This window comes from Felis catus, chromosome A2 (genome assembly GCF_018350175.1).
Source record: "Felis catus isolate Fca126 chromosome A2, F.catus_Fca126_mat1.0, whole genome shotgun sequence".
In the NCBI taxonomy this organism is placed as follows: Eukaryota; Metazoa; Chordata; class Mammalia; order Carnivora; family Felidae; genus Felis; species Felis catus.
The window spans coordinates 2398429-2425390 of record NC_058369.1 but is presented as its reverse complement, the minus strand read 5'-3'; the positions used below and the strand labels follow the sequence as shown (position 1 = coordinate 2425390).

The window sequence follows — 26962 nt, the reverse complement described above, 5'->3', positions numbered from 1 at the left end:
CATGTCAGGCCCTGTGCTGACAGCTCGGAGCCTGGAGCCCGCTTCGGATTCTGTGTCTCCCTCTCTCTCTGTCCCTCCCTCACTCATGCTCTGTCTCTCTCACCCCCAAAAATGAATAAATGTTAAAAAAAAATTTTTTTTAAGAAAAACAAAAGAACGGATGTGGGATATTCACCCAAAGGAATGTTGCGGCCACAGCTGGCGGTGAGGATTGACGACCCACAAGGACACGCAGCACTCTGTGTCACACAGATGTGACACTGAGTGATAGATAGAAATGACTCACCACAGTTCATCTTGCGCAGCTCTCCGCAGATAAAGTTCACAAATGGAGAAAAGGAAACACAAATTTTAGGGTAGCTTAATTCAGCTGTACATTTGTAAAGAAAAGCAAGGAAGCTGAATTTAAATAAGTAAATTAAAAAAAACTAACTTGAATTTAAAGACATAAATTGAAAAAAACTCACTTGAATTTAAATAAACAAATTTTTAAAAACTAACTTGAATTCAAATAAATTTAAAAAACTGACTTGAATTTAAAGACATAACTTTAGGGGCGGCTGGGTGGCTCAGTGGGTTAAGCATCGACTTCAGCTCAGGTCACGATCTCATGGTTGGGGGGTTTGAGCCCCACATCGATGTCTCTGCTGTCAGCACAGAGCCTGGGGTCCCCCTCTCTCTGCCCCTCCCCTGCTCACTCGCTCTCTCTCTCTCAAAAATAAACATGAAAAAATTAAAGTGTTAGTTTCTTTAAAAAAAATAAATACATTTTTAGAAACTGTTATGTAAATAAGTAAATTTTAAAAACCTAGCTTAAATTTAAATAAAAAAAAAAAAAAAAAAGCCAGGAAGCAAAGAGGGACATTACATAAGAGAATCAATTCACAGAGGACATGGCCCCCGGAGCGTGTATGCACGAGGCACAGAAAAGCAAAATACGAAAGGCCTGAAAGGAGAAATCCGCAGATCCACAAATCTGCTCCCAAACGTTGACACCCCTCTCTCCGTAATCAGTAGAATAAGTGGGCAGAGTATTAGCAAGAATATAGAAGATCTGAACACCACCATCGACCGCATAGACTCGGATCAATATGGTGATGTGATTTTTGGTAAATACAATGACAATTCGGTCGAGAGATGGCAGTCTTTTCATTTATTTATTTTATTATATATATATATATATATATATATATATATTTTTTTTTTTTTTTTTTTTTTTTTTTGAGAGAGAGAGAGAGAGAGATCACGAGCGGGGGGATGGGCAGAAAGGGAGAGACGACGCCCGGATCATGACCTGAGCAGAGATCAAGAGTCGGCCGTTCAACGGACTGAGCCACCCAGGCGCCCCAACGCTTATCTATTTTAAGCAGGCATGTAATTTCGCGTTCGTTTCAGATGTACAGCGTGACGATCCGATATTTGTGCCCATCGAGAAACCATCACACGAGGGGTCTCGTTAGGGGACATTTTGTTTTCCCGGGATGAAGGCTTCTAAGATCCCCTCTCATCCACGTTCACCTGTGCGGTACAGTGTCACTAACCACGGTCCCCAGGCCGCGCTAGCCACCCTGGACCGCTGACGGGCGCCCGGTTAAATTTCAGCCTGGGCTGCAGCGAGCGGGCCAGCGGTGGACATGTGGCCCAGGCCGCTGGTGACCGTAGGGGCGACCTTGCGCGGAGAGAGACCTAACTGCGGAACGGTGGCTTAGAAGGGGTTTCCCAGGGCCTGGCTTTGGCCACGGCGCATGCGCCACGGAGCTGCGTCCGTTCCCTCCGTCTCCTGTTTCCTGAACGGCACGCGCCTTGCCGCGTCTCTGGTTTTACAAGCGTCCTTTGTGCCCAACAAGAATACGATCTGTACATCGTTCCCAAGTGCCTCCCAGTCCTCGGCTGCCGGGAGTGCTGGCCGCTGAGGGCCACGGCTGTCCCCGCCGGCCCTTGGGCACACCTCAGGTCCTGCCCACCCCCCCGCAAAGGCCCGGAGTCAATGCTGGGATAACCAAGTTTTTAACTGATCGTTTCTTTGGAGAAGACGAGAAAGTCTTCCTGCCTCGATTTCACTGCTAGTTTTATATCCAGGAGAATGGCAAGCACTATCCAGGCACTTGCGTACCTGTGTTCACAGCGGCATCATTCACAGCCCCAGGTGGCCGTCGACAGGTCAGTGGGGCAGGCTTCGTGGGCGTAGCAACCCGTTTCTGCAGGTTTTCCGTCTTGAAATCCCCCCCCCCCTTTTTTTTTTTAACAAAGATCGTGTGTTTTCATTTAGTTCGTGTCCGCGCCTCGCTGGACCGGCCGCGGCTGGCGCCCATGGCTGGCGAGCGCTGGCCTACCGTCAGGGCAAGGAACTGGCCACCCCGTGCCTTGGTTTCCCCATGAGAGGAGGAGGAGAGGCCCTCGCGCGGAAAAACGCGCGTCGGAGCCTGCCGGTGTGCGGGAAGGCCGGAGAGCTCGAGAGCGGCACCTGCTGGACGCGGCGGGCATGACGTCCAGGTGCGCCGGCTGCGTCGCGGGGCCTTCTCCTCCCCGCCTCACTTCCTGGATCCTGCCCCCTCCTCTGCCCCCACCTGGTGCAGCCCCCATCACGCCCGCGGGGACCAGAGCAGTCCCCTCCGCCGTGGATCCCCGGCTCGGGCCTTCATCCCTCCAAGTCCGTCCTCCCCATGGCGGCCATCGGAGGGCGCCCGTGAGCACCCGAGTCAGGTCTGGCCCTCCTCTGCCCGCAGCCCTCCGGGACTCCCACCTCTCTGGCGGGAAAGCCCTAGTCCTCCTGAGGCTCTCAAGGCCCTGCAGACCTGCCCCTGCCCCTTCCTGCCCTCCCCTCCTCCCTCTCTCCCCCTCACCCACTCTGCTGCAGCCACGCGGGCCTTCTCACTGTTCCTCCGACATGTGAGCCCAGTGCTGCCCCAGGACGTTTGCACGGGCTGTGCCCCCGTGCCTGGGGTGCCCTCCTCTCACGTCATCATTGTTCCCCATCCGGCTTCCCTGCTGTGTCTGGTGCCACAGCCTTCAAGGCCTATCCCACTGATGAGCAAGTGCAGAAAGCTGGAGGAGGCCGTGCAGACTGAACGCCTTGGACACGGCCGGTGGGAGTGTGAAACGGGGCGGCCGCTGTGGAAACGGGTTGGTGGTTCTTCAAAAAGCTAAATGTAGAACTACCGTGAGCTATCTGGCGATTGCTGGTGCGGTCTGTAGTCACTAGAACGGAAAGCAGGCTCTCAGCCTGATGTTTGCACACACAGGTCCCCTTCAGCATGATTCCCAGTCACTGAGACGTGGAAATAACCCGAGTGTCCACCGACGGTAAAGCAGAAAGTGGCTCATCCATAAAATGATCGTCCAGCCTCGGCGAGGAAGGACGTCCTGCCGCCTGCCACCACGTGGATGGACCCGGAGGACACTGCACAGTGACAGGAGCCAGACACAGCAGGACACGTCCTGCGTGACCCCACTCACAGGGGGTCCCTAGAGGAGTCCCGTCCACAGAGGCAGAGAGTGGATGGTGGGAGCCAGGGGTGGGGAGTCCGTGCTTCCTGGGGACAGGGTCTCAGTCTGGGGAGATGGAAAGTTCTGGAGACGGATGGAGGGTGGGTGCACGACAGTGTGTGTTTGATGCCACTGGACAGCTCAGCGGTTAAGCGTCCAACTTCGGCTCAGATCATGATCTTGGGGTCCGTGAGCTCGAGCCCCACGTCCGGCTCTGTGCGGACAGCTCAGAGCCTGGAGTCTGCTTCGGATTCTGTGTCGCGCTCTCTGCCCCTCCCCACTCATGCTCTCTCAAAAAATGAATAAACATCAAAAAAAAAAAAATTTTTTTTTTAAAGAGTATGTTTCTTTTAAGTAGGCTCTATGCCCAGTGCAGAGCCCAGTGCCGGGCTTGAACTCATGAGCCGCAGACCCAGACCTGAGCTGAGATCAAGAGTCAGATGCTTAACTGACTGAGCCAGCCAGGCGCCCACAAATGGTACATTTATGTGCACTTACCACTTTTTAAAAAGGAAAAAATCCAAGGAGTGGTTGCGGAGACTGGCCTAATACAGGTGGGGGAGGAGAACGTGTTCCACAAGAGCATCCCCCACGGCCCCCACGGCCCCCACGGCGAGTAGCAAGCCCGGCCCAGAACCGGGCTCCTCGGTCCCCTGCCCCCAGTGAGGAGGCGCTACTCTTGCACGATGCTCTAGTCCCGCAGCACAAATGGACTTGAAGCCAGGGGCCAGAAAGAGGCCCTCAGAGCAGGAGCCCCGATGCCACAGTCGCTGCCCGGGGCCGGAGGCACAGGCATATCCCGGGGCAGCTGTGGCCACGGGTCCCCGGAGCTCAGACACCTGGCCAAAGGTGCTGGGGTCCCAGCCAGATGCGCAGACACCAGGCAGCCCCCTGCAGACCCTCGGCACCAACGCACCGCCCAGCACCCACCACGGCCAGCGACAGGAAATAAGCCAGAGGGGGCCACGGCATTTAGGAACAGAATTTATTCCAATTTAAAACAGAATTCATTTCAGGAGAAAGATATGAAAAGTCAATTTCCATCAGGTATCTCTGGATTAAGGGGTCAGGGCCCCGACACGATGAGCAAAGCCTGCCGTCCAGCCCGCCCGATCTCGGCAGCCTTGGCCCCAGGACGTTGGCATTGAGCTAACGTGCCCATCCCCCAGCGCTCACAATACATGCATTTCAAATGACAAAAGGTTTAAAAACAGTATTTTTATATAATATTCTTCTTTAAAATAGGTTAAGGTTTAAATCGTCTGAAATCAGGCCTGTGTAATATACAAGTATAACCGGAGAACGTCTGCCGGCGGCCTGCCGGAGGATCCCCGCACGGTCCCCGCACGGCCGCGGGGGGGGGGGGGGGGGGGAGGGGGGGCGTTGGCACTGGGAGCAGGCGCGGCTTCCCCTCTGCTGGGGATCTGACGACGCAGCGGGAGGGGCGGGAGGCCCGCACTCTCGAGAAAGTCCACCAGGGCGTAAAACAACACAAACAAACCTCACAAGATGGGCGAGGGAGGGGCCCGGACCACGTGGTCCCCCCCGCTGACATTGGCACAGAACTGGTCTCGCACCCCCCGCGGCGCACGGCACCCGCCCCCCTCCCAGGGTTCCGGGAGCACCAGGCTCTGGCTTTGGGGTGCTTGGCATACTGCTCCCTCTGGGAAAAGTGAATACTTTGGGTGCCTCAGGCCCGCGGCGCACGTCACCCTGAGAGCCCAATCCAGTTCCCTGGCGATCCGGGCCCCAGAGAGGCGCTAAGACATGGAGGTGCCCACCCAGCCAGGACCCTGCGTTCCCCACTGCCGGCCCACAGCACACACCTCGCATACACACACGGCACAAGGGCCCTTTTGGTAGAGGCACCGAGGGACGACTGGCACAGAAAGCGGGGGCCCTGCCCCCCCTGCCAATTCTGCCCCCAGAGAGGGCCGACCACCAGGAACGCAGCCACTCCGCCCTCGAGGGACTCTGTGCGGGAGCCACAAGACGCGTCCTTTCTCCTCCGGAGCACAGAGGAAGCGGGCCAGGCACACAGGACCGGCGTCTGGGCTGGTGGCTGAGCTGTTTCTACCGTGTTTGAAGACGGCCCCAATAAGCAGCAGCCACACAGACCGCTAACGCGCCGCGACCAGATGTCCTGGGCGGGTCCAAGGCATCGCCGGCGGTTCATCCCTGTTACTTTGTGCAAATCAAAACAACCAACCCACAGAAAAACACTGTAGTGCTTGCTCAGTCTACGTCAGATGAAACGGCCACCTCATCCCACCCCCCCCCCCAAAACAGCCCCCTGCTTGTTCCCACCCTCTGAGCCCCTCGGAAGAAGGGGGCTCAGGCAAGGCGGCCCCGGCTCTGGCTCAGTGCGTGGCCCGTGGCCGTGGCCAGGCCTGGAAACCACCAGGGGGCCGAGGCGCCAGCTACCGGCCTCCACGCGGCCTGGCCACCGCGGGCCCTCGATGGCTCCGGGCAAAGTGCGTGTGCTGCGTGCTCGCTTCCCGGGGTGGGGCTCGGGGCAGACCTGCAAGACGTGGGGGCAAGTGCTTGCTGCCGGAAGCCTCCGAGAACCCCGCCAGGGGCGACTCCTCCGCTCCTGCCTCCAGGGGACAGACCTGAGAAGATTCTGAAAAAGTCCCCACCCCACTCGCACTGTTTCCAAACTGCTTTCAAAACAGAACACATCAAAAGTGACTCCCAGTCCAAGGGGGCCTCCTTCTGGCCTCCTGGATGCAGCGGGGCGCCCTCGGCCAGGGCCGGAGGGTACGTGACCCTCGGGGGTGTGCGGATGGCAGCCTGCAGGGCCCTGGGAGGGCCCCCAGAGGTCTGCGGGGGCGGGGAGGGCTGCGAGCCAGGCCGTCTCCCTGACCAAAGAGTGGGCACACTGCGTTTTCCTTCCTCACCAAAAAAAAAAAAAAAAAAAAAAAAAAAAAAGAAAGAAAGAAAAAAAAAAAAGGTTAGGCACTTCCCAGGGCGGGCAGCGGGGGGCGCCACCCACCCCCACTTCTTGGAGTCCAGGGTGTCAATAACTTAGGAAGAGAAAGAGAGAGAAGTCACAGTCCCCAGGCCTCCGCAGCCGCGCCTGTGAGGGAAACGACCAAGAAACGGGGGGAGGGCAAGCCGGGGAGTCCGAGGCCGGCGGCTGGCTCTGTCCCCGCGTGACCGCCGGGAGGCCGCCGGCCCGGGGCCGCTCGTCTCCACTTGTCTCCATCCGTTCTTCTGTTTCCTTTTTTTTTCTTGTTTTCTTGTTTTATTTTTTTAGAAAAAAGCGAGCCCCGAGTCAAGGCCAAGAAAAGGCGGCCTTGCCGCTGACACAGGTGAGAAGGTGCACGAGGTGTAAGAAAGAAAGACGTACGTCCCCTGATAACTGTGAAATAAAAACCTTTTGTTAAAAATATGAAAACGAAATCAACCGGTCTGCGGGCGGAGCCGGGACAGCCGGCCGGCGCGGCGCCCCACGGAGGGGCCCGCCTGGGGCTCCCCCCTTCCCTCGGGCGGCCGCGGCGAGGTCACACGAGGTTGTACTCCTTCAGGTTGAGCTGCAGGATGGTGTCCTTGACGGCCGCGAACACGAAGCGGATGTTCTCCGTGTCGGTGGCGCATGTGAAATGGGAGTAGATGATCTTGTCGCTGTCGGGGTTCAGGTCCACGAACATCTTCAGGATGAACTCCCGGGCGGCCTGGGCGTCCCGCTGTGGCCCTGGGGGAGGTGGAGGCGGGTGAGGCCCCGCCCCCGCCGCGCACGCGCACATACAGAGGCACCGCCTCCTCCCTGCTCCCACGAGGGTCCCGCGTGGAGGCCACAGGCCCCGAGCTGCGGTCTCCCGAGGCGGCAGCTCCACCAGCGCCTACCGGCCTCCACGCAGGTCACCGCCCCCCCCCCCCACGCCTCTCGGTCGGCCGTTACGTCGGACACCCCACCACCTCCAAACCGCACCCACCTTCCTCCCCACCGCGTCCCCGACACACCCCCGTCCCAACACGGACGGGCACGTGGCCACACGCATGCACACACGGCTCCATGCGCCCCTGCACACGCGTGCACACTTGCACAGCCCCGGCCCAGCCGTCGGCCCACAGCCACGCGACAGTAGTCCACCAGCCGGACAAAGCCAATGGGGAGGGAGTGGCCACACCCCGACCGCTCAGGCCTGGGTCCTCTCCCTGTCCTGTGTCCTGGGAGGCAGCTGCGGGGATGCGGAAGGGCAAGGTGGGGGCCGTCTCTGCTCAGTTTTGCCTTCTGCTGGACCCTGGGCACTCTCTGGGCCACCCCTTCGCTGCCAGTGCCTCGCTCCCTCCCACTGCAGGGGTGGGAGGCGGGGCGGACTGCCGGCTGGGTGGCGGCCTGGGAGAGCAGCGTCCGCGTGGGTCCCTCTGCCACCCGCCCCTCTGCCGCTGTGCACCGGCCGGGTCCCTCTGCCGCTGTGCACCAGGCGCAGCGCACGCCCTCCCCAAGAGGACGCCCCCGCTGGGGACACAGAGGCTCGGGAGGGAGCACCGAGGCAGGGGGCCCGTGAAGCCACCAGAGCTCCAGGAAGCTCCCGGGCTCGCACTAACTGAGCCACCAGCCTCTGCCAGGGCCCGCGTGAAACACCGTCCTCACCCGCGTCCCCGCATCGCAGGCACTGAGGCCCCGAGAGCCCGCGGGACGAGGGGCGGAGGAGGCCGGCTCACCGTCGAACTCCGGGAAGTAGTCCACCAGGTGGGAGTGCAGGATCTTGTCCTCCAGCAGGTCCTTCTTGTTGAGGAACAGGATGACCGAGGAGTTCTGGAACCAGGGGTAGGTGATGATGGTCCGGAACAGGGCTTTGCTCTCCTCCATGCGGTTCTGCGGGAAGGAGGGGGTGAGCGTGGGCGGGGCCCCGGCCGCAGGGAGGGGGAGGAAGCGGAGGAAGGTGCCTCACCTCGTTGTCCGACTCCACCAGCACTTGGTCGTACTCACTCAGGGCCACGAGGAACATGATGGACGTCACGTTCTCAAAGCAGTGGATCCACTTCCTCCGCTCCGACCGCTGCCCCCCCACGTCCACCATCCTGTGGGGGACAGGAGCCCGGCGGGGCTCAGCACCCACGCCCGCAGACAGACATCTGCGAGGCCTCGGCCCCCCCCCCCCCACCTGTCCGGGCCGGCAGAGCCCCTGCGGGACACGCTGCCCTGGCCGGGCGCACTGCGTCCGGGCACCTGCCCCTGAAGGAGTCCCAGGACTGGGGAGCCCGGGGGCCCAGGCGCTCGGGGAGGGGGGGGCAACCCCTGGAGACCCATCCCCTCGTCTGCGCAGCGTGCACAGATGTCTGTGACACACGGGGAACGGTCTCGATCTCCACAAGAGGACCTCGGCATCACAAGGGGGCGGCTCAGAGAGCGAACTGTCTCCGCCAGCAGGTCTCCTGCCCAGCAGGACCCACGCGCGGAAAGTAACGGTACTAACAACACGCTCACAAGCAGAAGGAGCAGCAGGGGGAGGAAACACCAGGGACACCCCATCACGCAGGCCGGCCTGCAGGGGTTGGCCGCTGGCTACCCGGGAGTCGCCTGGCCCCAGCCCCGGCCCCGAGAAGGCAGGGGTTCTGGCCGCCGCTGCAGCGGGGGCTGCAGGGAGGGGCTGACACTCAGGGCTGTCGCCGGCCTGGCCCACGGGAGCAGGGCTTCCTGGCAGAGCGCTCCCCGCCGGGAGACTCCAGAGAGCACAGGTGGATGGTGGATGTGCCAGGGTGACGCTGAACGGACGGGACAGTGGTGACAGGAGGGTGGGGACTGGCCGAGGGCCCTGTGTGAGGGCCAGTCCGGGGAGTGCCATCAGGGCCGACGGCATCTGGGGCCACGGCCTTACTGGAAAGCGAGGCCTCCCCAGTGTGCAGCCAGGTCTCCACGCAAGGCCCCTGTTTGGGACCAGGCCCATCTCCTCACACACCGGGGCCGTCAGGCCATTACTCAGTGCCGTCCCAACTCCGCTGAGGGGCCAGAGCCAAGCTCAGTGCCAGGGCCCGGAGGCTGTCTCCACGAGTGCCCGGCTGGAGGGGAGGGGCGCGGCTGGAGCGGAAGAATGCAGCTAACGAAGGGTGGGGAACAGCAGTGGCAGAGGGGGTGGGGGCCCACGACAGAGCTCGGGCACCCCACAGAGAGGGGGCGACAGGGAGGGGCACCAGGGAAATGGCGCCAAGAAGAGGGGACACACTCAGCTCAGGCTCGGGCAGGGGAGGGGGAGGACACAGCAGGCACAGGACACGTGGAGCTCAGGGTGAGGCCGCGAGGAGTCCCTGAAATGGGGGCTCGGGGAACCCTCGTCAAGCCGCAGCCTGTGCTCTGGAGACCTCAGGTCTGAACTCTGAGGTCACAGCCCCGCCGAGGATCTAATTAAAACAGAGAGCTGTCACCAGGAAAACGGGCTGTCGGACACACACCGGGCGGGTGCCCACAGCTTCTGAAGGTTCCGGGGACCCCAGAGGGCTTCCGACAGAGGCCCGGCAGGTAAGAGAGGGTGCGGACGGCAGGGAGGGGTGAAGGCCAAAGGGCCCCTCGGAACACGGCCAACAGAGCTGGCGCTTTGAGGCCACGGAGCGGGGCACCATGGCCGGGGACAGGGGCCACGGCTGACCGCCTCTTTGGGACCCACGCCCAGGAGGCACCGGCCCCTTCCCCAGGGTGAGCCTGCACACAAGGAGCAGAGGGCGCCGTGCCGGGGGCGCTGGGCTGAACGTCCTCCAAACGAGCGCACCCAGAACCGGGCACGGGACCCGCCGTGGGAGCAGAGCCACTGCAGAGGTCACTGGTTAGGAGGAGATCACACTAGACAGGGTGGCCCTACTGCGATCACCACTGTCTTTACAGGAAGAGGGACAGCTGGCCGCAGACACACGGGGAGAGGCTGCGTAGCCACAGAGACAGAGACAGGGTGGTGCGCCTACAAGCCAGGGGGTGCCAAGGATGGCCGGCGACCCCCGGGAGCCGGGAGACGCGCGGAACAGACCGTTCCGGCCTCGGAAGGAACCAGCCGCGCCCTCGCCTCAACCAGCTCTGCCTCCAGAGCCAGGACAGAAACGACCGCCCACCTGTGCTCCTTTGTTACGGTGGCCCAGCAGACATGCACCTGCCCTCTGCCACTTAGCGACTCTCCACCAGCTGGGACCCCACTGAGAGGCCGGCCCAGGTCCTCAAGGACCTCAAGGCGCCAAGTCTACTCTGGCCACACGACTCTGGCCCCAAGCGAGAACCGCCGCACCCCTTCTGCCAACGTGCCACGAGCCACAGTGGGCCCGAGAGCCAGAGTCCAGGACCCTCCTGTCACCCAGCTCTGTGTGGGTCCCCAGGGCCGTCAGGAAGCCCGCACTGCCCTGAAGCGTATCCAGGTCTGGCGGGAACTCCAGATCACCCTCCCTCATCTGCGGCCCCGTCACAGAGGGCCCCCCGGAAGACCCTCCCCTCCAGGCCGCCTCTGGCCAGCTCTGCCACGACCCACACCACTACCGGGACACGGCTCACGTGGAAACTCGGTGGCAGCTGTAGGAGCCTTCTCTCCCATCGGGGCAGGACGCTCCCTGGGAGCAGAGGCCGGGACCCAGTGAATCGCACTGTCTCCACAGCAGGTGCTTGGGCCCCTCCCTCCTGCAGTTCACAGAGCCCCAGGCAGCCCCAGGGCCACCACCCCCAGGGAACCAGGGCGCAGGTACCTGAAGATGATGTTCTCCAGGTCGAAAGGGTACTCGATGATGCCGGTGGTGGGCACTCGGACCCGCAGCACGTCCTGCTGGGTGGGCAGGTAGCCCGAGGTGGCGATGCGGTCCACGTCGGCCAGGTAGCTGTAACACGGCAGGGACGAGGCTGTTCGGGCCAGCGCGTGAGGGGTGGGGGGACGGCCTGGCCACCACGGTCCCCCCAGCAGCCCTCACTGACAGGGGTGAAGCAGCCCCGTCCTGGGTCCCGTGGCCAGGGGAGCCGCACGACTCGAGCCGGCTCTGAGGGACTCTCTCCCAGGGGACTTTCCAAAACGAACCTTCTCGTTCTAGCACAGTAGCAGAGGCTCACAGAAAAGTGGCCACAGCAGACGCTCGGGCACAGCCAGGCTGCCTACAGTGACCACGTCTCGCCAGCGTGGCCCACGTGTCACGACCAGCAGGCGCCCGACAACCCCATCGTGGCCCTGGCTGGGACCCGCGGGGCGGGCGCCCTACTCACTACTTGGCGGAGTCCGAGAGCTGATACTCGCGCCTCCGGTCGTAGCACTCCTGGATGCCAGGGTCGTCCCACAGGGTCTTGATGGCGTGGACATACCGGTGCTCGAACGTCGTCACCTTCTCCACATCGACCTCACGGATCAGGAGCGCGTTGGCCTGCGAGCGTGGGTAGGGAGAGCCGTGGGCTCGCCGGGGGCCCGGCCACACGGGGCGCCCGACTGAGGCGGGCCGTCACCCGGTTAGGCGGGAGCGCGCGTCAGGCGGGGGCAAGGGTGGGCGGCAGCGGCTGTGCCCCGGTGAGCAGGGCCCGGGAACGAGGCGGTGCCCGCGGGGGGTGCCCGGCTGGGTCAGGGCCCTGCTCCGCGGGGCAGCAGGTGGGACTGGAGGAGACCGCGCACACACACAAGCAAAGGGACCGAAGGCAAACGGGACGACGGAACGACCACCACCGCCAGCCAGCGCAGGAACCGAGTCAGGGAGCCGCTGTCTGGCCTGCACCCCCCCGCCCCCCCACCTGGCACACAGGAGGCTGGGGGTGGGGCTTGGGCCGAGGAACCTGCCAGCGGAGGGGGAGGGGGAGGGGCTGGAGCTGAGCTAATCACCGCAGCCAGTGGCTTCTTCACTCACAACTACGACAGGAACCCGCACAGCACCCCCGAACCCGCAGGGCGAGGGGAGCCGCTCCTGGGGAACCAGGCCCCGAGGGATGCCCCAGACATGCGTGCACACACACACACGTATACACACGTGTGCACACACACAACAGCGAGGCAGGTGGCTCAGGAGACTCTCCATTCCTCCTGCAGCCCACTCCACGTGCCTGTCCTCAGGGTGGTCAGGCCCACACAACCGGCCACCAGCTGGGGGACCAGGGAGGACACAGCCGGACAGAACTCAAAATGGGGAATGAGGGAGCCCTAGCCAGGGTGCCGAAGGCCAGCAGGCTCCTCCTGGACTCGAGGGCTGCCCCCACTTGTCCCCCCTCCAAATGATGCTCTCCGGTCCCCCAGCCGTGGCCTCCAGCCCTCACCTGCCTCTCGGTCAGGGGCCTGGAGAAGCAGGCACCGCCCCCGAAAACCCACTGACTGTGCACACGTGGAGATCGGGGACCGGTGATCTGCTTCTGTAAAGCCCAGAGAGGAGTGTCGTCAGCTTTGTGGCCACACTGTCTCTGCCAATGCAGCGAAAGCCACTGGGGACTCTACGTAAACGAGTAAGCGTGGTGAGAACCAATAAAACTGTTTACAGAAACAGGCCACAGCCGGTGGCCCCTGTTCTGGACGCTGATGGACACCTACGGTCCAAACACGGGACCCGCGGGACACACGGTCGGGACGCTGGAAGGGGCCTCGGCGGTGCAGGTCACACTGACCCAGACCCAGAGGACAAGAGATTCCAGCAGGCCCCGTACGCGCGGCTCACGGCCAGGACGGCAGGGACCCCCCCAACAAGCCCAACATCAGGCCCCGCTGGGGGGTCCCTGATCATCTGTGAACCAGGCGTCAAGCGAGGAAGGTGCCAATCGGAGATACATCAGCAATCTAGTTGATTGACCTTCTTAAGCCTCGAAGCAAATGGATTAATTTAAACCACCTCATGTTAGCCCAGGGCAGACTTCTGGGGCTGAAGGAAACACTCCAAAAACAGATCTACAAAAGCAAAGCCGAGGGAGGCCAGCAGCGCGAGCCCACTGGTGCGGGGCGGCGGGGACGCTGCGGCGAGAGTGGGCTGGTAGCTCCGCCCAAGGGCAGACCCCGAGCTGCCCTGGGACCGCCCCCCCGTCTCCACTCCTGAGAACAGGCCCCCGAGAGCGGAGACTGCACGTGAGCGTCTCAACAGCAGGATTCACAAGAGCCGAAACGTGGAAACGATCCAAGAGTCCATCAGGCGGTGAGTGGATTCACACAGTGTGTCCTCCGCGCGCGCGCACGTCCACAGATGAACGTGGCCAGCGCGCACGCGCACGTCCCTCGGCCGCGGGCAGGAGCGAGGCGCCCGCCCCCACCGCCCCGCGGAAAGACCCCGAACACGCGACGCTCAGGGAGGGAACCGGCCACGAGAGGCCACGCGGGGTGTGAATCCGCATGTGTGAAACGTCCGGAACAGGCTCATCCGCGGACGGGAAGGGGGCTCGTGGGGGCCGGGGGAGGAAGGGGTAGGGGAGGTCACGGCTGAGGGGGACAGGGCTTCTTTCTGGGGGGAGGGAATGTTCCCCGTTGGATGTGGTAGTGGCTTCACAGCTCTGTGCGTCAGAAACCCGTGCACTGCACACTTAAGTGGAGGCCTGCACGGTGGCTGAATTGTCCCAACAGCTGTTAGTGAAAAAAAAAGGAACGGGGGTGGGCGGCACCTGGGTGGCTCCCTCAGTTAAGCGTCTGACCGGCTCAGGTCATGATCTCGAGGTTCATGAGCTCAAGCCCCGCCTGGGGCTCGGTGCTGACAGCTCGGGGACTGGAGCCTGCTTCCGATTCTGTGTCTCCCTCTCTCTCGCCCCCCCCCCCCCCATCACGCTCTGTCTCTGTCTCTCTCTCTCAAAATAAATAAACATTAAAAAAAAAAAAAGAAAGAAAAGAAGAAGGAAGGAGGGGCGCCTGGGTGGCTGTCGGTTAGGCGTCCAACTCCTGATTTCGGCTCAGGTCATGATCTCACCGTTTGTGGGACAGAACCCCATGTAGGGCTCCGTGCTGACAGCGTGGAGCCTGCTTGAGATTCTCTCCCTCCCTCTCTGCCCGTCCCCCCCCCCCCACAGGTGCGCTCCCTCGCTCGCTCTCCCTTTTAAAATAAATAAGCTTTAAAAAAAGGAAGGGAAACGCCCCCTCCCTTGGGATCCCCCAGAGCATCACACAGGGTGCTGAGGGGCCCGTCCCCCGGCCGGCTTCCCTGCCCTACGACGGGAGCGCTAAGGCCCGGCCGGGACGGGCCCGCACAGGCGCTGCGAGCAGGCAGGCCCTGGCGGGGACCGGGGCCGGGGGCCGGGGGCCGGGGGCCGGGCCCCACGCCGCGTCCAGCCCGCCCGCTCCCGCCCGAGAGCCTCACCTTGTTCTGCTCGTACTTGTACAGGATCTTCAGGGTCTCCATGGCGCGGATCATGGCCTGCATGGCGGTGAAGATGTTCTGATACACGAGCTTGGTGAAGCCCCGCTTGTCCTCCTCCGAGTAGCCCGCCCCGTGGATGATGCGCATCTGCTTGATGAACGTGCTCTTCCCGCTCTCGCCCGTGCCTGCAGAGCAGGGCGCGTGAGGACAGGCCGGAGCCAAGGCCGGGGGCCCACCCGGCAGAGGAGGGCCCACGGGGGAGTCAGAGCCCAAGGGCCCAAGGGCCCAAGGGCCCAAGAGCTCGGCGCTCGGGGCGGGCGTGGGATACGCGCGGCCGGCACGCCGCCGGTCTGGGAGGCGCGTCCCCCGTCTTACCTCCCTCGTGTCCCCAAGCATACGACCCTGCCACACGATGGGAAACTGGGGCTGGGGGGCTGGCGCCTGCGGTGCGTCCGGCTCCGAGGTATGACACGGGCAGGTACCCCAAGCGTCCGGCCCAGCCACCTGGCAGGGTGACTGGCCTCCGTGAGCGCTTGCCAGGTACGCTGGGTCTGGTGCCCCGGGGAGGCACGGGGCCGTGTCTCCGCCACATGCCGCTGCCCCTGGACTCTCAGGTGACAAGCTACTCCTCCTCCAGGGCCCCCACGGCCGGCCGGCCCCCCAGACCTTCCCACGCCCACCGTGGACACCAAGCGTCACGTGGCGACATCTCCGCGGGCCCCCGACCAGGGGCCCCACCGAAGCCGGCCTTCCTTTGGGTCAAGAGTCGGGCAGCCGCACAGAAGCCTGGACGCTCTAAGGACCGAATATGTCCCCACAAAGGTCCCCGAAAGCTCCTTCCCCCTTAGCCCTGAACTCACAAACCCACCCAGCGTCACGCCGCCTGCTGAGCGCTCCACGCTCACCCGGAGCGACCGCGGCACCAGGAGTCCAAGCCCCGTGTCCCACGCCCACCCAGAAGCCACGCCAAGCCCGGCGTCCGCTCCCTTCTCCGGCCCGCTGAGCTGGCACGCACGACATCAGCCCCGGGTCTCCCTTCTCCCCCGGAAGCACGAGCGGCCGCGGGGCTCACCGGGCTGCTCCAGGGCAGCACGCTGGCCCCCGCCTCAGCCTCCAGGATCAAAAGGATCGGAGAGCCAGCTGGAAAGGGGCTACGTGGCCACCGCACCCTCATCCCGGCCCCACGGAGCCCCGGACCGGCACGCTGTGATCTCGCCGCAGCACAACGCAGCCCGGGCTCCCCTCCTGCGTCGGCCTCGCACCCCCAGGTGGAGGGGGCACCCCACACTCAGGGCCAGCCACTGCAGAGGCTGTTAATGCCCACGGACCTCCACGACGCCCCCTTCCCGAGGGGGAGACCGAGGCCCCGGCAGCGAGCGCGGGCCGGACTCCATGACTCACTTGCAGCCGACAGAGGACAGATGACGGCGCGTCACTTCCGAGACTGGGTCCGCACCGCCCGGCACCACTGGCCGAGGGGAAGGGGGGGCCGCCACACCGAGCACGCTCGAGCGGCGCTGGGCAGAGAGGCCACGGGGGGGACCGCAGCCGGACGTGGTCGACACGTGCTCTGCAACGTGGGGACCCCGAACCAGGGCCACCCAGACCCCGGACCCCCAGAGACTGAGTCCCGGAGTGACGTGATCACACAGCAGAGACAACCTGTAACTCCTGAGAGCGCGACGCCTGAAACTGCTGTCTGACGACCCTCCACGGGACCCACTCGCAGAGCGAGGCCCCAGACCCGCCCCACCCGCTGCTCAGGCTTATTTTCACCGCTCTGGGTCGGTCCACGCACCTCCCACGCCGTGGCCCATGAGGCGATCCGCGCTCCACAAAGCCCCGCGCCCTGGGGGTGGACAGTGGCCGCTGCCCGAGTCGGGGGCTCTCTCTGCAGGTGTCTGCAGCCGGCACCCTCCGCGGCCCAGGAGCTTCCGCAGGAGACCGGTCCTGCGGGCCCCGCGTGTCCACACTGTCCTGCGGCCGGGAGGCCCTGAGCCACTATCTGAGTGACTGACCGCACTCGGGGAGACCCGAGCCCCTAACCAGACCCGCACGAAGCGGGGCCTTGGCTGCCTGTCTGGTTCCTTCATCAACTGCCTCGGATCCGCCGCGGGGTAAGTGAAACGACCTCGGGTCCCCTTGGGTCCGTCATCAGGTAACGTGGTTACCCGCCCGCCCTCCTCCATCCACCCCCCTTCAAACAACTCGCCTCTGCTGTGAAAGTGACAGGAGGCCACCTGCGCGCCCTGACCGGCCCCCCGCCCCTCGGCGAGGGTCCCACACTGCTCCCCCTCACCACACACCGCAGGGAGGGGCGTGCGTGCTAGGAACGCAGTTTCTCCCGTGCCTTCCTCCTGGGCAGTGCCTGTCCCCTGGGCGCTGCTGACCCCAGGCCGACTCACTCTCTGGGGGGCGACCCGGGCACTGTGGGGGTCGCTGTGGGGGTCGGGCAGCATCCCCGGCCCCACCCCCTCGATGGCAGGAGCCCCCCAGTGTGACAACCACAGATCCCCAGACACGGCCCAGTGACCTCCAGGGGGCAGGACTGCCCTGAGAAGCCCTACTTTTGACAAAAACGCTGCTGCAGGGAAACTGCCCGGCTGGTCTGTTCTGGTCTGTTCGGGAGGCTCGCTCCCAGGAAACAGCTAACCAGGTACCCGCGTCACAGCCACAGCCCCCGACGCAGCCCCGCAGGTCAGCCCGCCGTGTGGACACGGCAGGTCGCACGCCGAGGCCACAAGGCACCGCCCCGAGGGCAGCACACGTGGGAACCTCGGGATGGGAGAGACCAAGGCCATGGCTCCCATAAGAGGCGGGGGAAGACCACGGGAGGGGCCTGTGGACCGCACCGTGTGCAGCCGAGGACCGACCTCACACCGGCTCCTTAAAAATGAAAGCAAGGGGCGCCTGGGGGCCCCGTCGGTTAAGCTTCCAAGCCTTCGTTTCGGTTCAGGTCATAATCCCACAGTTCGCGAGCTCAGGCCCCGAGCTGGGCTCCACGATGCTGACGGTGGGGGGCCTGCTGCGGATTCTCTCTCTCCCTCTCTCTCTCTCTCTGCCCCTCCCCCCCCCCCCCCCCGTGCGGGCGCTTGCACGCACACGTGCTCTCCCGCTCTCAAAATATATAAATAAGCTTATTTAAAACATTAAAAAATTGGGGGATGCCTGGGTGGCTCAACTGGTTAAGCGTCCGACTCTTGATTTCGGCTCAGGTCGTGATCTCCTGGCCGGGAGTTCAAGCCCCACATCAGGCTCTGCATTGACAACACGGAGTCCGCTTAGGATTCTCTCTCTAACGCTCTCTCTGCCTCTACACAGCTTGGGCGCTCTCTCAAAATAAGTAAACTTGGAAAAAAAATAAATTAAAAACAAAATTTGTAAAAAAAAAAAAAAATCAAAAAATTTTGTAATTAAAATTACAGAACAAAAATAAAAATGAAGGCAAAAGAGGGAAGCAGCCCCCCGTGGAGGCTCCGGGGGCCGTGCACACACGTCCACACACACGTGTGCACACCCGCACATGTACACAAGGGCACACGAGTGCGCACACCCACACCCACCCACCCACACCCACGCCCACGGCTGTGTCAATCAGCACAACGTACTGCTGTGAGCCCCGAGAGGGGACAGGAGGTGAGGCAGGTGTGCCCGTGAAGGGGCCCTCGACGCCGAGCCAGAGCAGCCCCACATCTGGTACGAAGCCGGGCTGAGGGAGGACGGGGGGGTGGCAGGGACACTCTCCGTAAAACCGAGATATAAGCAGGATGTCGGGGAAGCCTGAAACACACAATCAGCTCCCGGAGAGGTCGGGGGCACCGGACAAGCTGCGTGGCCGAGGTCACACGGTCCCTACCTAGCCTGCTGTCTAGTCTGGAAACGCCCCCCACACGGCAGAGTAGCCACAGCAAAGGCCGAGGTTGTGGTCAAACTCCAGCAGAAGCGAAGTGCACAAAGACACCGTGGGACGATGTGCTAAGTACCCTAATGGGAGATAATGCGTTAACTGACCTGATTCAGCAATCATTTTGCGGTACGTGAGCGCATCGAACCATCAAGCTGCATACCTTAAACCTGCTCAGCATCGACATCGCTCACGTGTCAATAAAGCCGAGGGGAAGAGAGACGCAAAAGGGACCGGCATGGCCGACAGTCCCCATCTGCCTGGGAAACGGGGTAATCAGTGACCCTGCCCACGGCAGCCACGGAGAAAGGAGGGAATGGAGAGAAAGGCAGGTGTGGACAGGGGAGGACCTCAGAGAAAAACGCCACGTATCGCATGTGGCGTACACTCTGGGCCTACGTCAATGGAGCAGGAAGCCTCCCAGGCCCGGTGCCGCAGCACAGCAGGCGGGAGCCAGCAGGGCCCTCTGCCCTGGCACAGGCCAGGCCCGCTGCCCAGGAGGCGCTGGGCCACCGCAGCGTCCGGGGGGGGGGGGGGGTAGGGCTGGACGCAGGGGACCAGGCTCCGTGCAAGACTGAGCCCCTGCCATATCTGTCGTCACGTAGCGCCTGGAAGCTGGGACTGGGGCCTGTGACAGAATCCCTGGCCCCAGGAACTGCCACACACCTGACCCGATGTGCACCTGCCCACAAGCGTCTCGGAGGCCAGGCCTGCCTGGACCTCACGGCTGAGCCCATCTGGAACCAGCCGCTCACCCAGCCCCGCGCCGTGGTCGACGCCCCGGGTTCCACTCAGCCCTGCCCCCCTCGCCTCCCACGGGGCTCTCTCCTGCCCGGCCCACCGCCCCGCTCAGTCTCCAGCCTCCGGTGCAACCTGGCTGGCCCACGCTCACACTCCCCCTGAAAGACATCTGGTTGCACATGCCCTCCTGGCTCAAAACCTTCTGGCTGCCCACCAGGGAGGGAAGGCCCCACCTCGTGCCCAAGCGTGTGACACACCCAAGACCGGGCCCCAGTCCCCCACGCACACTCGCCTACCGCGCCCCTCCTCGCCCCCAACCACGCGGGCACAGCTGCCCTGGACCCAGGAGCTCCAAAGTCGCTCGCTCCGGCAAAGACCGGTGTCTTCACTCCAGCACCCACGTGTGACTTCCTGGAACTTTCCTACAGCCGCCGAGAAGCGGCATCGGCCCGGAGGCCCCCCAAGGCCCCCACGTCCAGGCAGGTGGTTACAGCGGCCCAGCCGTGCTGCGGAGCGCACTCAGAGCCTAGTGGGAACCCCCGCGGACGCAGGGTGAGATGGGTGGCAGGGGTCCCTGCGGTGGGGCGCCCTGGGCCGAGTGATGAAATCACACCGCCTCCCTGGAAGGAACCGTGCCGGCGCCAGGTCCTGGCTGGGGGCAGACCCCCAAGTCCACGACCGTGGGCCCCTGGCCTGCCTGCGGCTCATCATTTCAAGGAGACGTCCGTGGGCACTTGTGCCCCCAGGGGACATAAGCCGCCCCCAGCGCGACTGGAGCCCCCTTCGCAGAAACGCAACCTCAGGTTTTCCTAGAAGTGTCCTCGGCCCCCTGCCACTCCACCCCTTCTCGCTCCAGACAATGCCACCCCAGTTATTCATGCGGCGGGGGAGGGGGGGATCCTGCCCAAAGCCGCCTGCCCCCAGCCCCCAGCCCCCGCCCCCCAGGCCGGCTCACGGAAGATGCTGCACAAGCTTTTTGTGAATGAACAGAACGAACTTGGCCCCCATCCAACGGGCTGGCTCCGCCAAGCATCCCCCGCGGGTCCTCCTCGTCCCGGTGCCGGGCGGGGGACCCGACTGGTTGTTAACTCAGGGACAGGGAGCCCCTGGGGGGCAGCCCGGCCTGGCGCCTGCCCCACAGGATCAGATGGGACGCAGCAGGGCCGGGAGCCCGTGGACACCCCCCGGGTGCGCTCTGACGCATCCCTGGCAGGAGGGCCGCATCTGACCCACGCCCAGCTGAGACAAGCTAAAGACGAGGGAAGAAAGTGGAAGCCAGAGTCGGAGGAGATGCCGCTGTCCGCCCTCACTAGGGACCGAGCTCTGGGGGATGGGCAGGGGGTGGGGGGCAGGGAGGAAGGAAGTGTGAGCCCTAGCCCCAGACGGGCGGGAAAGGCACCCAACGCCGTCGGGGCCAAGGCCTAACAGGCAGGAAGCATGGGACCGCTGAACCCTGGACCCCGGGGGCGGGCCGCCACGGTTCCGGCTTGTGGGCAGTGAAGCCGGGAGCTCCTGGGACTGCGGGGAGACCACGCGAGAGCACCCCTGCGACCTGGGACTCCCGGATGCCCCTGAGACCTCAAGCTGTGCCAGCAAGTCTGATATCAGAGACGGGACGCTGAGCTTACCCGGGAGGACAGAGACACCGTAAAGTCCTTGAGCAGCTGAGGATGGCGAGTCAAACCCACTCATTCCTTCAGTGACACCACTGTCCCCACATCCCCTCTGGCGAGGCGCAGAGGGATACGCTCCGAGGGTCACACAGCCAGGGACCGTCGGACCTCCACAGCCTGGGGCCATCTGGCCTCGGCGTTGGGGCGGAGCGCTCGTCGCTCGGGTGTGGGGCCCAGAGAGCGAGAAGACACCAGTGTGCACCTCGGTGACGAGGGAGAGGAGGGAGGACACCCCGGGGCTGGGGCCGCGGGGCGCAGACGCCGGGCCGTGACGTCGGCTGTTCCTCCCAGCCCAACGGTGGGACAGCTGTCCCTGCTGATGCTGGCGGGCGTCCTTCACCCCACACGTGTCACTGCGCCCCCGCCTTTGCCCCCGTGTGCCAAGTCCTACCGTAGCCCTTCCTGGGGCACCGAGGTACCCAGGACCCTGTGAGCCCCCAGTCCTGCCCAGCCCCCCATCCAGCCCGGCTGGGGAAGAGGGGCGGGGCCCGCACAGCTCAGCGACACCTCCACAGAGGCTCGGAGGACAGGCCAGCTGGGCAGAGATGGCGACAGCCTCCCGTTTACGCGCCTGCCCCAAGGGACTCTGGGCGGGTTCTAACCTGACACCTCCTGTCCCTCTCAACACGATGCCCCGGGGCCAACACGAGGCCAGTTCCCAGGGGACCGGCCGGAGCTGCCCCTTCAGAGGAGTCTGCGAGTGCCCGGGGCACAGAGCGCCACCCAGCTGCCAGGGCTCAGGAAAGGTAAGGAGGAAAGGCAGTGAGACGGTGAGTCCCCGTGCGGCAGGACAGGGTGGCCCTGCTCGGGGGCAGAGGGAACTGCCAGCCAGGTGGACGGTGTGGTCGAACAGACATGAGATGGCGGCCCCCGTCTGTCCCTCCCCGCCACCCTCACTTCCGATTTCCAGAAGACAACGCCGAGACCGGGAGTCACGCAGAACAGAAACCCCACCCCACACCTGCCGGCCGGGTGCTGAGGGGTGGGGACAGGTGCCTCCCAGGAGGACGGGCAGCGACAGGATCAAAGGGCTCCCTCTGCCTGCCGAGCACCTGCTGTGTGCCTAGGGGCCCCAGTGGCACCATCACACTTAATCCCGGGACAGTCACTCCCATCAGACGGAGGAGGAAACCGAGGGCGGGAGCCGTGGTCCCGCCCCAGAGCCAGCGCCCCCCGACTGCTCCGAGCCGGCTGCACAGGGAGCCCTCAGAGCAAGCCCCCCACACCCACCAGCAGGAGCCCCCGAGGAGGGTAACCGTGAGCTGTCCGCTGGGGTCCCCATCTGTTCACATCAGAGCAGAGGGCCACAGGTGAGATGGCATCGGGCCCACCTGAGCAGGGAGGCTCGGGTCCCCAAGGGCTGTGGTGGCAGCACCAAGTCACTCCCGTCCCGCTTCCCTGGGGGATGTGAATTCCGTTAGCAAATGGAAGTCACCGGCCACCATTCCTGAGACTGCAGGCTCTGCCCCGGGGGCCGGGGTGGCGGAGACCCGAAGGTGGGGAGCAGCAGCGGGAGCAAGGACGACACCGCACGGCGACTGAGTGGCCGTGGGATGGGACCCAGACGCGGGCCGGATGCCCCACAGGGGACAGATACGGTGGCTGCCCCAGAAGACAGGCACCGGGACCGTGGGCACAGGAGCTACAAACACCTGCGAGAGGCTGCACACCTGAGGGCCGGGATGGCGGTTCTGTGAGCAGCCCGAGCCCGCGGACCCCAGAGGCTGGCTGTCCTCGGCTCCCGGGCCGCCCTGCCCGCCGGGACAGCCGTACCCGGCAGGGGCCCGCAGATGGGGCCCCTCCTCCCGAGGGCAGTGGGTCCGGCTCAGTCCACCCACTCAGTCCACCCGGCGTGGCCCGGAGCCCCAGACCAGACCCGCCCGCCCCGGCTGAACTTCGCACCGGGCACCATCTGGGACCGAGGGGGACAAACACACCTCCCCGCCCCCGCCCCGGACTTCTGTAAGCGCCAAACGCCGGGCACCGCGAGCGGCGATGCCCGTGGCCGCGCTCCTGGGGCTGCACCGGGAGGGCTCCACCACAAAAACATGAAAGTGAAACCTCTTGCGGTTAGATATCTGAGGCAGAACACTTCCTCCTGTCCCACCGCAGCCCGGCTGGCACGGCGCACGCGGGGAAGGAGCAGAGCCTGGAAAGGCCTCGATCTTCCATCAGTGCATCTGCGCAATGAGAGCTCAGCGCCCCCGGGGCACACCTGGCGGCCCCGCGGGAAGGAGAGAGAGCCGCGTCCAGGCGCTGGCGTCCTCCCGCACGTGCAGGGAAACTGAGGGAGGGGGAGCTCTGAGGGCAGCGCGGGGCTCCCGCAGCACTAACACGGACTGCGCCCCAAGAAAGCACACCCTCTGGGCAGGAGAAACGAAATCTGGATTTAAGGGGCGTCGGCACATCCTGGGGTGGGTCACGGGCCCGCCGCAGCCCAGGGGCTCCCCGAGGTGCCTCCCGCTCTCCGGGGTCGCAGGGCGCGCAGCATGACCGCCCTGCCGGGAGCCGGCGGCCACGCTCCACACGCTCCGCTCGGCGCCTCGAAGCCCCGGGAGGCGCGCCCTTCCCACCAAGGCCACCACACCCCATGCCAGATTCCGGGCCTTTCCACTGCCCTTTGGGGGCCGGCGCAGCCGACAGGAAGCCTGTGGAACTGACCGCCCTGCTTTATTTAGAAGTCCCAGAGCCGCGGAGGCTCAGCCGGGCCGCTCGCTGCCACCTCCAGTGACCGGGGTTCCCGTGAAGATCTCGATTTTCAAATAAACCCGCCCTAAGGAACAGACGAGGGGCACCGCCAAGTGACAGAAACACAACAGCAAAGGACCTGGCCAGAAGAGGTCACGGGAGGCAGAAGCCAGCCAGGCCTGCCCGGGACCCCTGTCCCTAGAGCTCCTGACGGGGTTTCAGCCCGCAGGCCACGGGGTCCTCCCGCGCACAATTCTGAGTCCTCAGGACCCAGATCCCAGGAGCTGGCCCCGCTCAGCCGCGCCCTCTACTCCCGCTCCGGACAGGACAAAACGGTAACCAGAGAGCTGCATGCGCGCATCGCACACGTTCGCACACACACGGCCTACCAGACACGCACGTGTGGATGCAGCTTTCTGGCGGACAAATGGAGAACTCGCTTCGAAAGCCCTCCCCAAACACCTGACGAGCCTACACCCCGGCTCCACAGCCCGCACTGGACCTCGTGTGCTGGCACGGAGCATGGCCTGGGGCGGGGGGGGGGGGTTCCCAATGGGGGCGACCCTGCCTCCAGGGCACCCCAGGCATTTGCTGCCGTGCTCTATGCCACAGACCTTCACCTCGGACCCGCAAGCCCACCCCTTGGTTTTCCCATCTGCCCCCCATGCCTAGCACGTCACGGCTTCGGGGACGGGTGCGTGACCCCCCACAGTGCAGGCTGGCAGGGGGACGGCTGGGTGCCTCTCCGGGGTCACGGGGCGGCAGAGGTGTGGGGCTGTAAACAGGCACCACCCCCGCCCACAGACAGGCACCGACACTTTCAGCAGGTGGCCCCGCTGGGTCCCCCAATCCAGGGACACTGGAGACGCACACCAAGGCTGCAGAAGCGTGAGCTGCTGACCTGCCCCCTCGAACCCCACTCAGCCCAAAGCCTGCGTGCTCGGGACAGGGGGCGGGAGCACCTGGAGGCTCACACAGCCCCCGGCAAAGGCCAACTGGTGGTACCCTTACGAGGCCGAGAACTTCCGAAGCCCCCCTCCCGTGATAAAGTCTGTGTCACACTGGGAAAGCCAGCCAGAGCCATGCTGTCCCCCTAAAGACCCCTCGGCCCCACTGCAAGTCTCCCCCAAACGTGAAGATTACTCTCTGCCTGTCTTTTCTGCAAGGATGGCCTATTTTGCAGTCTTCGGGTAAATCGGGACGTATGTTTGGAAAAAAAACAACAAGAAAGGTACTTCATCAAATGGGGGGCCCACGTGGGTTACCACAAGCAGGAAACGCAATGCATCCCCCTCAAGACCTGCCACCTCCCAAAGGGCCACCCACCACTCATTCACCTGCAAGCTCGGCTCCTCTAAACCCCCCGCCACTGTCTGGGCGCACCCGCCTGGGCCAGCCGCCCGCTCCCACTCTGGGCCCGTCCAGGCTACCCCTGAGGGCGAGGGAGCATTTCCAGCCTTCCCCGTGGTGCAGGGCGCAGGGCTGGGGAGAGCAGGGAAGGGCCAGGGTTTCTGTTTTGTAAACGACCTTCCTGCCTTTGGCGGTGGTGCCCTGCGACAGCCCTCACTAGGGTGACAGCACTTTGCCAACAGCCGGGCCCACTCGTCCCTACAACAGGTGTGCCTTGGGGCGATGGGACAGGAATCTTCTGCAGGAGGAGGCCGACCTGGGAGAGCCCTCTCTCACCGAGACAGAAGGAAGGGGTTTGCGGAAGGGTGGTGAGCTGGCCGCTTCTAAGAATCTGGGATAGTTCCTGCAGTGCCCGCACCCTGGCCTCGGCCCGAAACAGAAACCCCGAGGGAACGGAAGGCTGTCTTCTCCCGGAAGGGATGTAAAACCGTTCAAGGAGGTTCTCCCCGCAGCGGGAATGGGGTGCTAGACGGGGGACGGACCCCCCGCACACAGGAACAGGGCTCCACCTGCTGGGAAGAACCGAGACAAGATCCCGGGAGGTGAGGGGCACAGCTAGCGGATGACAGCCCAGAGGTCCGCTGCTGAGCGCTGGGGCAGCGACCGGCTAGACTCGGTAAAGCAGGGACAGACGGCCAGCCCTGCGTGGGCAAGGGGCTCCTGCGGTGAGAAGTGGCACAGGGCTGACCCTCGAGGGTTCTGGGTCCCTTCCCAGGCAGTAGAGGCAGGAGCTGACCCCACAAGGGCCTGGACATCTCATGTGGACGGCAGAAGTAGGGGAGGATTCCCCAGGCCCGACGCGGACAGCACAGGCACGGCTGACCCCACAGGGGCTGGGACTTGCCGTGGACAGCACCGGGCAGGGCCGGCCCCGGAGGAGGCTGGGGCCTGATCTGGACAGCACGGGCAAGGCTGACCGCGCAGGGGCTGGGACTTGCCGTGGACAGCACCGGCAAGGCCGGCCCCGGAGGAGGCTGGGCCGTGCGGCGGACAGCACGGGCAGGGACGGCGGCCCGCCGCGGACGGCACGGGCCGCGGGCAGCACGGCGGGGGCGGCCCCACCCGGCCGGCGCGGACGCCCGCTGGCCAGCGGGACCCCGGCAGGCCCGGCCCCACTCACCGAGCAGCAGCAGCTTGAGCTCGCGCCGGGCGTCGCGCTTGTCCCGCCGCAGCTGCTTCTCGATCTCGGCGTTGATCCGCTTGGACTCCTTCACCTCATCGCTCAGGCAACACGCCATCATGGACTCCAGAGTCATCGTCCCGGCCCCGGCCGCCCGCCGGCCGCCCCCGCCGCCGCCGCCGCCGCCGCAGCCCCCCGGCCCGGCCCTGGCCCTGGCCCGGAGCCGCCCCGGCCGCGCCCGCCTGGCCCTAGGCGTTCGGCCCCCGGGGCCGGCCGGTCCGCCTCGGCCGCCTACGAGCGCCGGTCCCCGCTCGGCCGCGCACTCCCGCCCAGCTGCCCCGCGCCCGCGCCCGCGACGCCGCCGCCGCCGCCGCCGCCAACCGCAGCCGCCGCGACCGAGCGACAAGCGGTGCACAACCTAACCCGCGCCTGGACAACGCCGACGGGCGGGCAGTGCGGCCAATGGGAGGGGGCGGTGGCCCGCGCGCCCGCCGCGGGGGCGGGACTAGCGGCTGCGCTGGGCGGGGCGACGCGCGGGCGGGGCGGGGCGCGGCGCGTCGGGCGCGCCCGCGGGTTAGGTTGCGCCGACGTGGGAAGGGGGACGCGCAGCCGGGAGCCGGGCGGGGCCGCCCGGGATTGTGGGAATGTGGCGGACTCGGCCGGCCGGCTCGTCTGTGCTCGGCTCCGCGCGGCCCCGCTCGGGCGGTCCGCTGGGCCCCGGAGCGAGCGGCGTGG

At 64.7% G+C, this 26962-nt stretch overlaps 2 protein-coding genes and 1 long non-coding RNA gene across 3 annotated transcripts; 2 read left to right on the top strand and 1 right to left on the bottom strand.

The window, feature by feature from the left end:
* Positions 1-2310: 2310 nt before the first annotated feature.
* On the top strand, positions 2311-3758 carry LOC123381392 (proline-rich receptor-like protein kinase PERK9). Its single transcript, XM_045042106.1, has 3 exons — positions 2311-2334; positions 2494-3123; positions 3243-3758. Exons 1-3 carry the CDS (start codon positions 2311-2313, stop codon positions 3270-3272), a joined length of 684 nt encoding a protein of 227 aa, XP_044898041.1. The 3' UTR covers positions 3273-3758.
* A 699-nt stretch (positions 3759-4457) lies between these two features.
* GNA11 (G protein subunit alpha 11) lies at positions 4458-26589 on the bottom strand. Its single transcript, XM_023243621.2, has 7 exons — positions 26228-26589; positions 14692-14876; positions 11657-11811; positions 11152-11280; positions 8388-8517; positions 8158-8311; positions 4458-7183 (listed from the first exon to the last, which is right to left on the bottom strand). The coding sequence occupies exons 1-7, from the start codon at positions 26361-26363 to the stop codon at positions 6993-6995; spliced, it is 1080 nt and encodes a 359-aa protein (XP_023099389.1). The 5' UTR covers positions 26364-26589; the 3' UTR covers positions 4458-6992.
* Positions 8604-10372, top strand: LOC123381704. Its single transcript, XR_006589042.1, has 2 exons — positions 8604-9952; positions 10313-10372. It is a non-coding gene; the product is annotated as an uncharacterized LOC123381704 (long non-coding RNA).
* Positions 26590-26962: the final 373 nt, after the last annotated feature.